The sequence below is a fragment of the Poecilia formosa genome, unplaced genomic scaffold (genome assembly GCF_000485575.1).
Source record: "Poecilia formosa unplaced genomic scaffold, Poecilia_formosa-5.1.2 Scaffold492, whole genome shotgun sequence".
NCBI classification, from domain to species: Eukaryota; Metazoa; Chordata; class Actinopteri; order Cyprinodontiformes; family Poeciliidae; genus Poecilia; species Poecilia formosa.
Window position 1 is genome coordinate 283,021 of NW_006800431.1, and position 13,611 is coordinate 296,631.

At 37.4% G+C, this 13,611-nt stretch overlaps 1 protein-coding gene across 4 annotated transcripts; it reads right to left on the reverse strand.

Moving 5' to 3' along the window:
- Positions 1 to 1,295: 1,295 nt before the first annotated feature.
- Positions 1,296 to 10,067, reverse strand: mus81 (MUS81 structure-specific endonuclease subunit). 4 transcript variants are annotated; one of them, XM_016664515.1, is made up of 18 exons: positions 9,961 to 10,067; positions 9,593 to 9,735; positions 8,849 to 8,978; positions 7,736 to 7,839; positions 7,428 to 7,439; positions 6,780 to 6,914; positions 6,616 to 6,696; positions 6,449 to 6,537; positions 5,546 to 5,711; positions 5,337 to 5,515; positions 5,106 to 5,233; positions 4,731 to 4,843; positions 3,726 to 3,845; positions 3,236 to 3,331; positions 2,188 to 2,316; positions 1,995 to 2,098; positions 1,575 to 1,658; positions 1,296 to 1,436 (listed from the first exon to the last, which is right to left on the reverse strand). In XM_016664515.1, exons 2-18 carry the CDS (start codon positions 9,731 to 9,733, stop codon positions 1,370 to 1,372), a joined length of 1,878 nt encoding a protein of 625 aa, XP_016520001.1. In that variant the 5' UTR covers positions 9,734 to 9,735; positions 9,961 to 10,067; the 3' UTR covers positions 1,296 to 1,369. The 4 variants fall into 4 exon arrangements, with proteins under 4 accessions (XP_016520001.1, XP_007578870.1, XP_007578872.1 ...); XM_007578808.2 differs by having other exon boundaries at positions 5,337 to 5,711; XM_007578810.2 differs by having other exon boundaries at positions 5,337 to 5,711; positions 9,906 to 10,004.
- Between the last annotated feature and the right edge of the window lie 3,544 nt (positions 10,068 to 13,611).

Here is a 13,611-nt window from a genome sequence, read left to right on the forward strand (position 1 = left end):
CAGTTGGATCTCCCTGAACCAAACTGATCTATTGAACTTTTTTTTTAACCCTCTGCGGTCCAGACGTGCGAGGATTTTTTTATTTGTTTATTTATTTATTTTTTTTTATTTTGCGTGGTTTCACTTCCCCGAAACAGACAGATGTGTCTGCCACGCTTCTGAGCGCCGCTCTCCTGGGTGCGGGGGGGGGTAACGTCTTCAGCTCCATTTGTTAAAACCGCAGGACGAGTTAAGTTTATTTCTTTGCAGCGGCGGAAACGCGTCCGCATTGGTTGTGCAGCCGCAGCGAACTGCGCATGTTACGATCTAATTACCTTGTGCACCTTTATTTATTTCCTCAAGATAAACTGCCGGCTCCTCTGTTTAGACTATAAATGGGTTCAACATTGCATTCTCTTTAGTTTTCTCTGTTCTGTATGTAATAGAGACTGAATTTGACGCGCCATTTCAACCAAAAGTTTGTAATGCGCTTCCTAACCAGACGCTCCAAAGCGTCCGGTCCATAACTCTTCAACACCCCGTCAGCTCCCGGTCAGAAAGACGCATTTAGTTCAGAGACCATGAGATGATATTCAGAAAGGATCGTTTTTATTGATTGAGTTTAGTTGCTTCTGAGATGAACTCTTTGCGTAAAGCCTATCACGTCCTCGCATGAGGGCGTTAATTATAACCTGTCAAATGACCGACGGGCTTTAAATTTTTCTGTCGTTTAAAAAAATAACCGGTCAAATACGGACAATACTGACCATCCTCTTCATCAGATTGTCTTGGAACCAGGACGAGTTTGTCAGTGACTTCATTCACAATTTCTTTATTTTTAGGCATCGTTTACATCTGGATTTCCCGCGTCTGGCTTCTTCTGGCGCAAAACCGAAACATGTGTCTGACGTCAATAATGTAAACATTGGATAAAATGACGGTTCAGACAGCAGATGCTTTGAAAACTACAGGATAGGATATGGAAGTGGCACAGATCGGATTTTTTAGGAGATCGGAATTGGGCCAAGAAAAAGTTGAACATGGGGATATTTAGATTTTTTTTACTCCATTTCTACCCCATAACAGACTCAGGGATGATCTAATTAATTTACAGATTGTGAGAACTTCTTTTGTATATCTCAATGTAGAGGCAAAAAAAGTGACAATTTAAACACCAGAATACTTCAAAATCAATTTTATTGGTGCAATACAGGGAAACATTTCTAAAATTTTTCATACAAGTTTACAAAATGAATGTTTTAAGACCTTCTAAAACAAAGCAGCATTTTTAAAATGAACACAGATGTAAATACTTGTCCTTTAATTAACTTTATGTAAAGACGTGAGTCAGAACATGATGCAGACAACAGATCGTTGGGATCTATAGCGATCATGTGAGCGCTCCTGGAGTACAGTACAGCTGATAAACCGTCCTGCTCAGAGCTGGACCCAGATTTCTGAAAAATAGAGAAAGTAAATGATTAAACATGCTTAATGTTTCTAAATTAGCCGCTACGCATTCTGTCTGGATCATTTTTAACCACCTCTTAATCTCACAACAAGAAAGCAGGCTTCATAAAAGAATCAGTACAAACCTTTTTAGCTTCCCGTATCGAATGCAGGAGAGGAGTTTCTCTTTCTCAGATTCACTTCCACACTTTTCATAAGCTGCCAGAAGACTGAGGAGGGAAACATAAAAGATGAACTGCAGTAAAATAAGGACAAAATAGCATAAAATACAGATTAGTGAGGCAGTTGAAACCTCGTCTAAAGAATAAATAATCTGCCTTCTGACTGGTCATGACTGCCACCATCCAGTCGTTTCTGTTATCGTAAGTTGAACGTTTTTCTTCTTCTATGGTTTCTCTTCCCTTTTGATTCGCAGATTTTTCTCTACACAATCTCTACTAACGCTTTGGTCCACTTTTCACTCATTTAATCTCATATGGTGTAAAATGTTTAGACACCAACACTCTACTGTCTCTTTAAGATGTTATTTAAAAGTTTTGGCCTACCTGTGTGGAGTGCCGTACTGCTCCAATATGGCGGCTGCTTTGTCTCCAGACAAGCCGCTGATCTGCATCAGCTGCCTGGCAAACACTTCCCTCACCGTCTGACACTGCAGAGGAAGAGGATGTGTGAGTTTGCAAACAACAAGACGAATTCCTCTTCGAACCGTCAACAATGTGAACAATGTGAGGGTTTCACCTTGTTTTTGACGGCGCCGTGGTTGAACTCTGCAAAAGAAATGAGGGAGCAGGAGGGGTTCCCTCTCTCCTCTTCATCGCTCGGTACGTCTCCCTCCAGCTCCCTGGAGCGACAGACCAGCGTTCGGTTCTGGGATTTAAAAAAATTAATTAATAAAACCATCCATCCATCCATCCATTGTCCTTCACCCTTGTCCCTCAGTGGGGTCGGGAGGGGTGCTGGTGCCCATCTCCAGCTCACGTTCCGGGCGAGAGGCGGGGTACACCCTGGACAGGTCGCCAGTCTGTCGCAGGGCAACACAGAGACACACAGGACAAACAACCATGCTCACACCTAGGGGCAATTTGGAAAGGCCAATTAACCTGACAGTCATGTTTTTGGACTGTGGGAGGAAACCGGAGAACCCGGAGAAAACCCACGCATGCACAGGGAGAACATGCAAACTCCATGCAGAAAGACTGGGGCCGGGAATCGAACCCAGAACCTTCTTGCTGCAAGGCGACAGCTCTACCAACTGCGCCACTGTGCAGCCCTTAATAAAACCAAACTTTTTTTTTTTTTTTTTTACAGTTATCCATGTCTTATATTGTTCTGAAATGCCAGTTTCCCTTCTGGGGATTAAAAATGTAATTAATTCAAAAAAAGATGACAGTTTAATGCAGCTCATAAATTCAGGGTTTCATTATTTTTCTTCAGTTAAAAACGTCAGTAAGACTTTGAACTTTTTGGTTCTTTCACACGCAGATATCTGTAGTTAAAATGTTGGATTTCTACAGACAAAGGCAGAAATCTAGAGCTGCAACTAATGATTATTTTAGTTATCGATTAATCCATCAGTTATCTAAACGGATATCTCGTCAACAGTGTTTCAAATCTTAAATTTCCACTTTTTAAATTAGCATTGCCCTTCATTGTCAGATTGTTGGCATTTGTGCATTTCTATTGTTTGTTTTTGTTTGTTAAAAACAAAAAGAAGTGAAGCAGACAGAAAGGTTCTTGTTTAATTGAAAGTGAAGAAGAGAGCAGGTTTCATCAGTTTGTTTCCCACCTGGTAGAGTTTGCTCAGGTAGCGGGTCATGACTGTGAGGTAGGCGGCCGACTCCCGAACGTCCTGGACTCGTTTTACAAAGAAGCCGTCAACAACCTAACACAGAAAAATGTAAACATGACAGCAGAAAGCTTAAAGAATAACCCCAGATTAACCGTTTTCTGCAGATAAATTGTATAAATTGATTCTTAACGGTTCTATCATTATGTTTCTGTGCAAATTCTGACATTTTCATGTAACTTTGATGTAAATATTTGGCCTAAAACAGCCTCAGTGCTGCCCCCTTTGGGCTGAATGGTGGCTACTGCAGCTGAATTTTCGTACCACTGCTGCTTATAAAAACCATAAAGGTCTAAAAAAAACAATAGAAAAAGTCACTAGATTTGAACAAACGCTTTAAATAAGTTTGACCTGAAACAAAATGAATATTCAGGGAAAACCATTTCCATAATCTATGATGCTGTGGGACTTTCAGTGTCTTTCTTCTCACCTGCGTGTTGACGATGGCCTGCTGCAGAGTCGCTTCAGGTAAACTCAGGTGAGCGGCGGACGAGCTGCTGCCCTCCACCAGGTAGATGGGCCGACGGAGACCACATCGCTTCAGCCGAAACTGACAGGAGAATTACACTTTTAAAAATAGTTTACACTCATTTGTTCTCGATTGCATGTTCACTTTAACTTGGAGCTTATTTATTAAATGATTTCCAGACGCTGTGAGCAAAAACAAGCGGTGTGAAAAAAATATCCCAACATATCTGAACTTCTTTGGCAAATGTTGATGGATCCACATTTAGGTTTTAGGATCGGCTGATGCATAAAAAACAGCCAAATTCACTTAAAATGTTTATTTTCTAAATCCAGACATAAATATACAGATTTATTTGATAACTCTACACAAGTGCAGCTCATTTAAATACACCAATAGTTTAGTCAAACATGTAAAAACAACTTTAATTTGTTCAGTCAGCAAATAATTAGGAGTAAAACAGCCAATATAAATAAATAATAAACTGACAAAAACAATAAGATGCATTTAAACATAAATTGCAACAAACTTTCTTTTAAATGGTTCAGAAAGTGGAATTAAGAATAAATATTAAAGCATAGAATTAGACTGAATAGATCCGCCCTTATGGATCACATCGCCACAAATACTCAATCTAAATATTTTTTTTCCAATATCGACCGATACAGATATCAATATCGGATTGGTGTGTCTCTAACTGAAATACTGTTAAAGTTGTTTGTTCCACATTTTTACAGCTCAAACTCAGTTTAAAACGTTTTCATAAAACACTAAAGAACAGAGTAAAACTTTAGTTTGACAGAAAAGAAAAAAGAAACAACATTTTACTTTGGAGAAACGTATTTTAGTGCTACTGGTTTTCAGAAAAACTCAGTTTCAGTGAAAATAAAAAAATAAAATTTAAAACAAAAGACTCTTTGTGGGTTAAAATGTACATAAAAACAGAGAAGGAAACATTTCTGCGCTCACCTTCTGTTCCCTGAAGCGTCCGTCGATGATGCTCCCACACAGGTCGTCCATCCTCTTCCTCTCTATGATGTAATCCAGGACCAGCTCTCTGCCTGCAGGCGCTCGCAGCTGACCTGGAAGTAAAAACGAAGACAAACTAACACTAGAGAGAGAATACTGAAGCATAGAGAGAACTAGAAAATTCATGAAGAAATTTAACCGGGGCCTGCCAAACTGTGCCCATCGATTGGAGCCCAGCGTTCTGATGCTAAAAATTAGCATCAATGCTAAAGAAAGCTGCAAATTTTGCTCTACAGTTTGTACTTTTTCTATATTGTAAAGAGAATTTTAAAGTGCATTCTGGGTAAAATTTTGCTCTGGTGTTTCATGCGTTACCTGGAACAGGTGCGACCTTTTCCCGCGCCACCCACAGGAAGTCTCCGACGTTCAGCTTCCTGACGTCGAAGCCGACTCCGTTCCTCTGAAGCTCTTTGACGAGCTCCTGCTTCCTGTAATGGCTGCCACTGCACAAACCAGGCCGGGAAAAACCATAAAAAAAATAAATAAAAAAAAATCACTTTTCTTTTCTCTTTCAGCTGCACAAACGTTCAGAACAATGTTTCTCACCCTGTCGTCTCGATGAAGTCAACACACAGGATGACATCGTAGGTTCCAGGTAGGAGACAGTCTCTGTTCGGCTTCCTGCTCGTCGTCATGGTAGCCTGTGTTTTCCCTGGTAAAGGCAACCCGCCGGCATCGCCGCTGGACAGAGTTTCACCGCTGGCTCGTTCTGACAGACTCTGATCTGATCTGACTGCAAGTGACGAAGAGGAGGACTCTTCGTCACTTGCAGTCAGATCAACCACGGCGTCTTCCTCCTCCTCCTCTTCCTCCTCTGGTCCTGCTGCTCCCCTCCTGCCCTCCACCGGGACGTTCCTCCTCTCCTTCTCCACCGATTCAAGTCGCTCGGCCAAAGCGAGACCCTCATCTGTCAGAGAATACCTAAAACAGAGAGAGACGCTGAAATCTAGAGGCTGCCATGTTGAATCCAGCTCTAGTTTGTTTGTCTAGATCAGCGGTTTCCAGACTCTATTAGCTTCCAATCAACAGATAATCCTACCAGATATGTAAAGAAAAATCAAGTTTTAGAGGGTTTTTATCCATTATTCAATAATTATTACATTTATTGAGAATAAATTGGGATTTTAGTTTAAATTTATCACCATATAATTTTTTTCATCACATTTCATCCATTTAATTTTAAGAAAATGTAATATTTTATATGGATCACATCAGATTTTATTTTATTTTCAGTTTTTATGGGTTTTTTTGCTGCTGGACGGTTCCTTTGGTCTTTTTCCATTTCCAGTTTGAGGAGCAAATCAGCTTGATGAATTTGACTGGCAGCCAATCAGAAAATGAGCATCAGGAAAAGATTTTAAATGAATTACTTTAACTTATATTGTAATTTTAAAAAATGATTGAAAAACAGTAAAAAAAAAATATTTATTTTTGCATTTTTTTCCTCCTAGTCAAAGTCCTTTAATAGCTTCAGATATTCTGCAAAGTGGAATGAGCAAAAATTACCATATAAAAACAGGCCACACTTTTCAGCTTTTACTCAAAATCTCAATGAAATGTGCAGAACTTTGTTGTTTTAATGTGACAAAATGTGTACAAACCAAATGGTTTAGAATAATTTTACTACGAACTGAACATTTAGGACGCAGATTAGTAACCTGGCAGGATTGTGAGTCTTTATGAGCAGGTTTTTCTGGATCAGAGTGCTGACCGAGGACCAGGCGGTGTACTTGCTGCCAAGATCGGGCTGCAGGCAAACACAAAGAGGAAAAGTTTTAGAGGAGACAGCCAGACTAAACACAGCAGATCTCATGAAAACACTCACCACAGAAAACGATTTGTCACAGAGAGGCTGAGCTTCCGACTGCAGCTCCATCTTAAACATGTAGCCTTTACTGCCCGGGATCTACAGGTGGATAAAAGAGTAAAAACATTAGATCCTGGTCCAGGCTCAAAGTATTTTAAATTGATCTAACAGCAGAATGGTACCTGCTGCTGTCTGTAAAGAGTGAGCAACACAGCATATCCTCCAGATCGCTGCTGCGGAATGTACTCCCTCTTCTTCTTCTTCTTCGTTCCTCCATCTCCTCCTCTGTCCTTCCCTGCATCACCTGCATCATTCCTCTTTAACAGATAAATTACATGATGGCTTTATATGAAATTATAGCATTTAAATTATCATTATAAGTGTTTTTATAATTTAAATAATTTAATATTTATTTAAATTAAATATAATTACATTAAATATTTTAATAAAATAATACATTTAATTAATTAACTGAAATATGTTAATTTAATTGTTGATTAAATTAACTAATTTAATATTAAATGTTTAATATTTAAATATTTAATTTGACATTAAATACTTAAACTGAATATTTAAATTACATAATTGAAATTTTATTTTTCTTGATTTAAATAAAAAAAATATTTAACTTAGTATTTAAAATATTTTAAGTATATTTAAAATATTGATTTATATAACTAAAACGCCTTTTAATGTCAGTGCATCAACAGAAAACTGATTAAAAATGTTTCTAAGCTTCAATTTATTTATTTGTGTGCAGGAGAGAAAATGGTCACACAGCGCCCTCTGGTGGACGGCAGAGGACATGCACCTCAATAGTTAGTATTTACCTCTTTTATTTCCTGTGGGAGACGATTAGGGCCACGAGGAAAACAAACAAACAAACAAAAAAAAAGCAAGTCAGACTTCTCAGATTAACATCAGAATTCTGAGAATAAAGTCACAATTTTGAGAAAAAGGTATTTTTTTCAGTGGCCCTTATCCTCTTCCATATATTTCAAACAGTGTAAATTATGTTTTCTTATCTGTGTGTTCAACATGATCTGTCATATTTTATCATTCTGTGAAAATATTTTTTTTTGCTGATTTATGTAAAAAATATAAATAAACCAAAATATAAGAAGGACGTTTTAATCACCTTTCTGGAAGGAGCCAGACTGTTGCTGCTGCTGTTGTTGTTGTTGTATGTTCGGCCAGGAGGGGGCGCACCTTTGGGCAAGCTGTGTATTGAAGCGTTGGGACCTGAAAGTACAGAAGTCAGTAAGATGATAGAAGCAAAAGTTTAAATGAAACATTTCAACCAGAATAGCATTTTGTACATTTTTATTCAGTTCCTATTAAATTATATATATTTAGAAAATGTTGTTAGAATATCCCTGTTTTAAACACTAATAATTTTTAAAATATTTTTTCTCTGTGCTGTGATAATGTTTAACATTTGAAGAAACATAGGATGGAGCGTAAATATTCTTAAATTTGCTACTATTTTTAACTACAGTGAACTCAGTTAAACCTGCAAGCCTGGCTATGATTTAACATTATGTTTTCTTTTCAATCCACAAATCTGTCTTTGCCAACTATCTACCAAATCCATTCATTTATTCTATTCATCTGTCAATCATATGACAGTGCATTAGGGCCTTCGTAGCTGGAAAGAACAGAGAAGTACATTTTCACAAAAAAACTCAGAAAGTTTTAGATTAATCAAAAATACATAAAAAAAAAACTGGAAATTTTAACAAAAATTTCAAGTAAAAAAATTTGCTTTTGTTTGAAAGTTTGTTTCAAAAATAAACTTTTGAAACTCAGAAATTAAATTTTTTTTTCTAGAATTTTTCAAATATATTGAAAATTTATTTTTTTCTAGCAAATTTTTGAATTTTCAAACTCAGAAATGTCAGGTTTTTTTAAGAAAAATTCTTAGATTAATTGATTTTTTTTCTGGCAAATGTTCGACTTTCTGAATTCTGAGATTTCTTAACTTTTCTTGCAAATTTTTGACTTTTCAAACTCCAAAATTTTCATGTTTTTTTTCTAGAAAATTTCTGACATTAATCTAAAAATATCTGAGTTTTTTGGTAGCTTTACTTTTCCTTTTTAGCCCTAATACACCATCCTCCTATCAGTCCATACAGTTTTCGGTCTTCCTTTCGTCGGCCTGTGAATCCAACCATTCATCCCTCCGCCTATCCTTCCCTCCATCCGTCAGTCCGTCCCTCCACAGACCCAGCCCTCGCCATCTGTTTCTTACCGTTTTGTCTGTAATGTCGCTGCAGTTTGTCATCCAGTATTTTGCAGATTCCGTCTCCAAAGTTTTGAAGGATTTTTGCCTCTTTAGCGTTTTTTAGTGGAAGTGGATATTTATTTAAAGAGTTGATCGCCTGAAAGAATACAACAAACAAAAGTTATTTGAATCAAATATTTCTGTGCAAACTTCTCTTACCGTTTTACAAAAGACTTTGTGTTTCTTGTTATTCTTTTAACTAAATCTGAAGTTTTCATTTTGGTTGACAATGAAATTACATCATAAATTTTTCTCTATCTTTTCTTGTAGCACTGATCAATCACAATTACACAGGCACATTTTGTTAATTTTTTTAAATTGACCTACTCAGTTACATATTTCTTTAACTCTGAATATCATGTTTTTAAATAACTCAACTATATTTTTTTATGTTATACTACTTTTATATTTGTATGAAGCTACATGCTTCAGCTTTCCTGTACTTTTGTTGCTGGTACAGCTGCATTTCTCCACAGGAACAATGGTTGTTATATCTAATATTTTCACTCACTCTTTCAATTTTTGAATGCCTGCTTTCCTTTAAAGCAAACATTTGGTTTGTAATAGAAAACCCCCAGCGATTAACCGTATCTGAAAATCTTGCCTTTAAGAACATATTAACTTAAATCTAGCGAATAACGGACACAAGACCAGAGAAATGGATCTTAATCACGTCCAACAGGATGAACTTGTCCATAATGAGCCCGGTACCTTTTGGTAGGTGTACTGGATCTTCAGGCCTTTCTCCTTCGCCTCGTCCCGGAGATCGGTGAGCCACTGGAGGAACAACGGGTTCGGACAGGACGGCAGGGCGCGTTTCCGTCCGAACCGAACCGGCTCGGAAGCGGGCATCCCTGTAGAAACCCAATAGGACACGGATAGTAGCGGTAAACTCACTGAATAACGCGAGAAAAGAGCAGGGAAACATGATTTAAATAAGCTACGCTAACATTTTAGAGTGTTTATCTGAATGTTTTCACAAAGAAATAACAGGTTGTTGAAGTAAATACTAGTAAAAACATACGTTTTATCAGAAAGAGTTCTAACAAGATAGTTTTGTGTCCGTTAATGTTGCTCACCGTGTTATTTTCTTACTGAACTGCTGGCTAGCGCCTTTGTTTTCAAACGTACCGAAGCACTTCCTTATTGACGTCAGTCACGTGATCCACGGCGCTGTGGCGAACAAAGCGAAAACAGCGACACCAAGCGGTGAGGAAGGTCTGTTTGCGTTTTCTAAAAGCAATATTCTTCTGAGTTTTTCTTTTTTATGGCGAATGATGTTTTGTTGGTCTTGTTTTTAAGTCTTTTTGTAATATTTTGTTATTATTCAGCATAATCTCACTCTAAAAATGGCTTATATGTTTAAAAAGTCATTGATAAGAACCATATATGCAATGAAAAAAATAAAATCACAGACAACAAATACAGCTCAAGCATTATTTTTGATTTATACTTGAATATATTAAACTGAGAAGAGTTTCTGGGAACTTTTAATCAGTAATCAATCTAATTCACGATTTCCTGCATACTAGGACGTGGTCTGTTGGGCTTAGCTTCTGTTCATACATGGCAAAGACAAGAAAACATAACATTCTGCTGCAGCAGATGTGATCATGACTTGTCAGAAAGCTGTGACAGGAAAACCTAATAACTTAAACATCAACAGTCAGTGACTTGAGTTTGTTACATCATCAACTGCTAAAAATGTCAACGTGCAATAACAAAAAAAAAACACCTGCAGAAAGATTACATGCAACATAGACTGAATCATAATCTGTTAAATCCAGGAGTTTATCCGGCATTTAGGACAATAGGATGCGTCATTTGAAAAGTGTCCAAACGCCCAATCAGTGCAACAATTTCCTCACGAATGGGCCACACCCAGTATAACAGTGGGCAGGTCGCAGTTTGTTTTTGTTTTTTTGTTGTTGTTTTTTTATGTTCCTCAAGGTGAAATTTGTTTTTCTGTCACTGAACACACAAAAATGCATTAAATGTTGGATTTTTGTAATTTGTTTAATGAGTGATTGATTTATTTTAGGGCAAGGATGTTCAAAGTGGCCCAGGGGCCATTTGCGGCCTCTGGACTGATTTTTGCATCTTCCCTGGTCACAATTCAGGAATAAATTAAATAAATCAGGAGAAATACTTAGATTTTAAGCTAAAATGTAATTTAAAAATATTAAATGCAACACAAAGTGATCATCTTCTCCAAGCTTTCTGGTTTCCTTCTGTTGTTGTGGTAACTCATCAACTTATACTATAAGGTACACCTTAGTGCACCCAAATCTGCTTTTAATTACTTTATTAAAACTTGGCTAAAAACAGGAAGAGTTTTCAAGTGAAGACTGACATTAAATCCTGTTTTTCTTGTTGAGAATAGGCTTAAATATTTGTTCAGTTTTCTTCGATCGAGTCCTTAATATAACATTGAAAACATGCAAAAACCTTTGGAGGTTTCGGGTCTATATAAAAAAAAATCTCAACATTTTGGGTTATTCCAGTTTTAAAAATGATATTTTTTTACTCTAAAGTTCTTTTGAGCTGAAGATTTTTGGCCCATGTGACAAAAAGTTTGGACCCCCCAGTGTTAGGGGCTTTCACACATTTTTCTATTGTCTGTTTTGCAGTTTCAGAAAGAGAAGTCCATGTAAATTTGAAAATAAAACCCCAAGAAAACCTTATAGACACGTCAAGAAAACGCTAAATTCATAAAAACAGTGCATAAACCTGATTAAAAGACATTACTTTTGCCTGCTTCCATTATTTTCCTACACAGTCTGTGTCTGTTACCTTTCACAGACCGTTATCCGCCTCGGTTTTCCTCCCTGTATCCCCGGGCTGACAGCAGCTGGAATCCTCCGACAAGACTCGACAGGGATCAGGAATCCAACCTCTCCCCCAGCCGCAGCCTCTCTTAGACACACAGTCAGGCCAAAGCTTGGCGAGAAGCAGCAGCATGGGAGGAAGAAGCTCAGGAGAGACAAAGACAGAGAGAGAGAGAGAGAGAGAGAAAGAGAGAGAGAGAGAGAGAGAGAGAGAACGGGTTTGAGGAGCAAGAAAAGAGGCAAAATAACTGTTCACTTTCTTTGGTTGCAGACTGGCTAGTCAAACAAAAATGGCTTCTTTGTTACTTTAAAATAACTTTAAAGGTGATCTATTGTGCTTCCTTGAACAGGTTAGGATAGGTCTATGGTCTATGTAAAACATGTTCATTACATTTTTTTTTTTTTTTGCACAAAATAATTCTTAGACAATAAGATTTTAGTCTGATCAGTTCTGGTTTAGAGGCTTTGTCATGTAAATCCAAGTAAGCTGCTGCTGGACACACCCCCCAACTCAATGTTTACACTTGCACATGAAAATGGCAACAAAGAGATGCACTATCATACCACAGTACATCTTTGAAAAGCATTAGTAGAGTCTGCTGCACAACCAACAAGAATGCAGCAAATGGTTTCTGGATGGTAAGTCAACAAAAACAAAAACAGCATACAGAGAGATGGAAAAAACAAACAAAATAAAAAAAAACATACTCAGCTAAACACATAATCACAATAAACATAAACTTATATTATAAATAACTCAAGTTAAACAATTACACATCTGCAACTTGACATACTGGGATCTATCAAAGTCTTAAATACATTCAAAACAAAACACTTGTGTTTTCCAGCAGCCATTGTACAGTGCATTCAGGGGTAAAATCACCTGACCAAACATGCTGGCGTTCCATTTGGGTTGCTAGGTAACAGACTGGGCTTTGCCGGGGTTGCTAGGTAACAGACTGGGCTTTGCCGGGGTTGGAGTTGGGTTCCAGACACCAAAAACATAAACCTGTTGCCAAAAAATGACTGGGTGTTTTTTGTGCAGGTGGGCTGCTTTTAGAGGCAGTTGTGACCCAAATGGAAGTAAATAAATGTGCAAAATGCAAATTTTGCACAATAGATCCCCTTTAAAGTTAATGTAGCCTTTTTTTTTTTGTTTTTGTTTTTTTTTGACAAAATGGTTCAAAGAGGCTGGATGTTTTGTAAAACCACATTTTTACCCTGACATCAGCTGAATGTCAAAATATGTAAAAGTCAGTCACATTTTGAACCAGATTTGGATCTGGACTTTGACTAAGCCATCAAGTGATCTTTGGACTTTCTACAACAGCTCATAATAACTTTGGCTAAAAAAGACAAACGACCAACTGAACTGAAACGTTTGTTAAAATTAAGAAGCCAAACTTTTTTCTTGATTTTTTTGAATCAACTGCTTGGTCAGAAACATTTAACCCACTGAGGAGTAAAACGCTTCAGTTGGTGTTTGCTTTACTCCGGCACCGTTTTCAAACATGGTCTAAACCAGGACCTTGTGTGTTAATTCAACTCTGAACTGGAGCAGACAGGATGTTGAAATGTTGGTTTCTTAGAGAATACCATCTGACTCATGCTAGCATCTCTAACTCCACACTATGCACTGCAAAAACACAAAATCTTACCCAGTATTTTGGTCTCGTTTCTCTCTCTGCCTTTGTCTCTCCTGAGCTTCTTCCTCCCATTCTGCTATAATGGACTGAAAACAAGCTCATATTTCTTGCTGAAAAGTCACTTGTAAGTTAATTCTGTCTTATTTAAAGTCTACTAAGATATTTGCATTAGAACCTAAACCAAAACTACTTTGTAACTTTTTGTGTTTTTGCAGTGCATCATAAAGCCTTAACATCTTCAGTGACCAGTTTAACA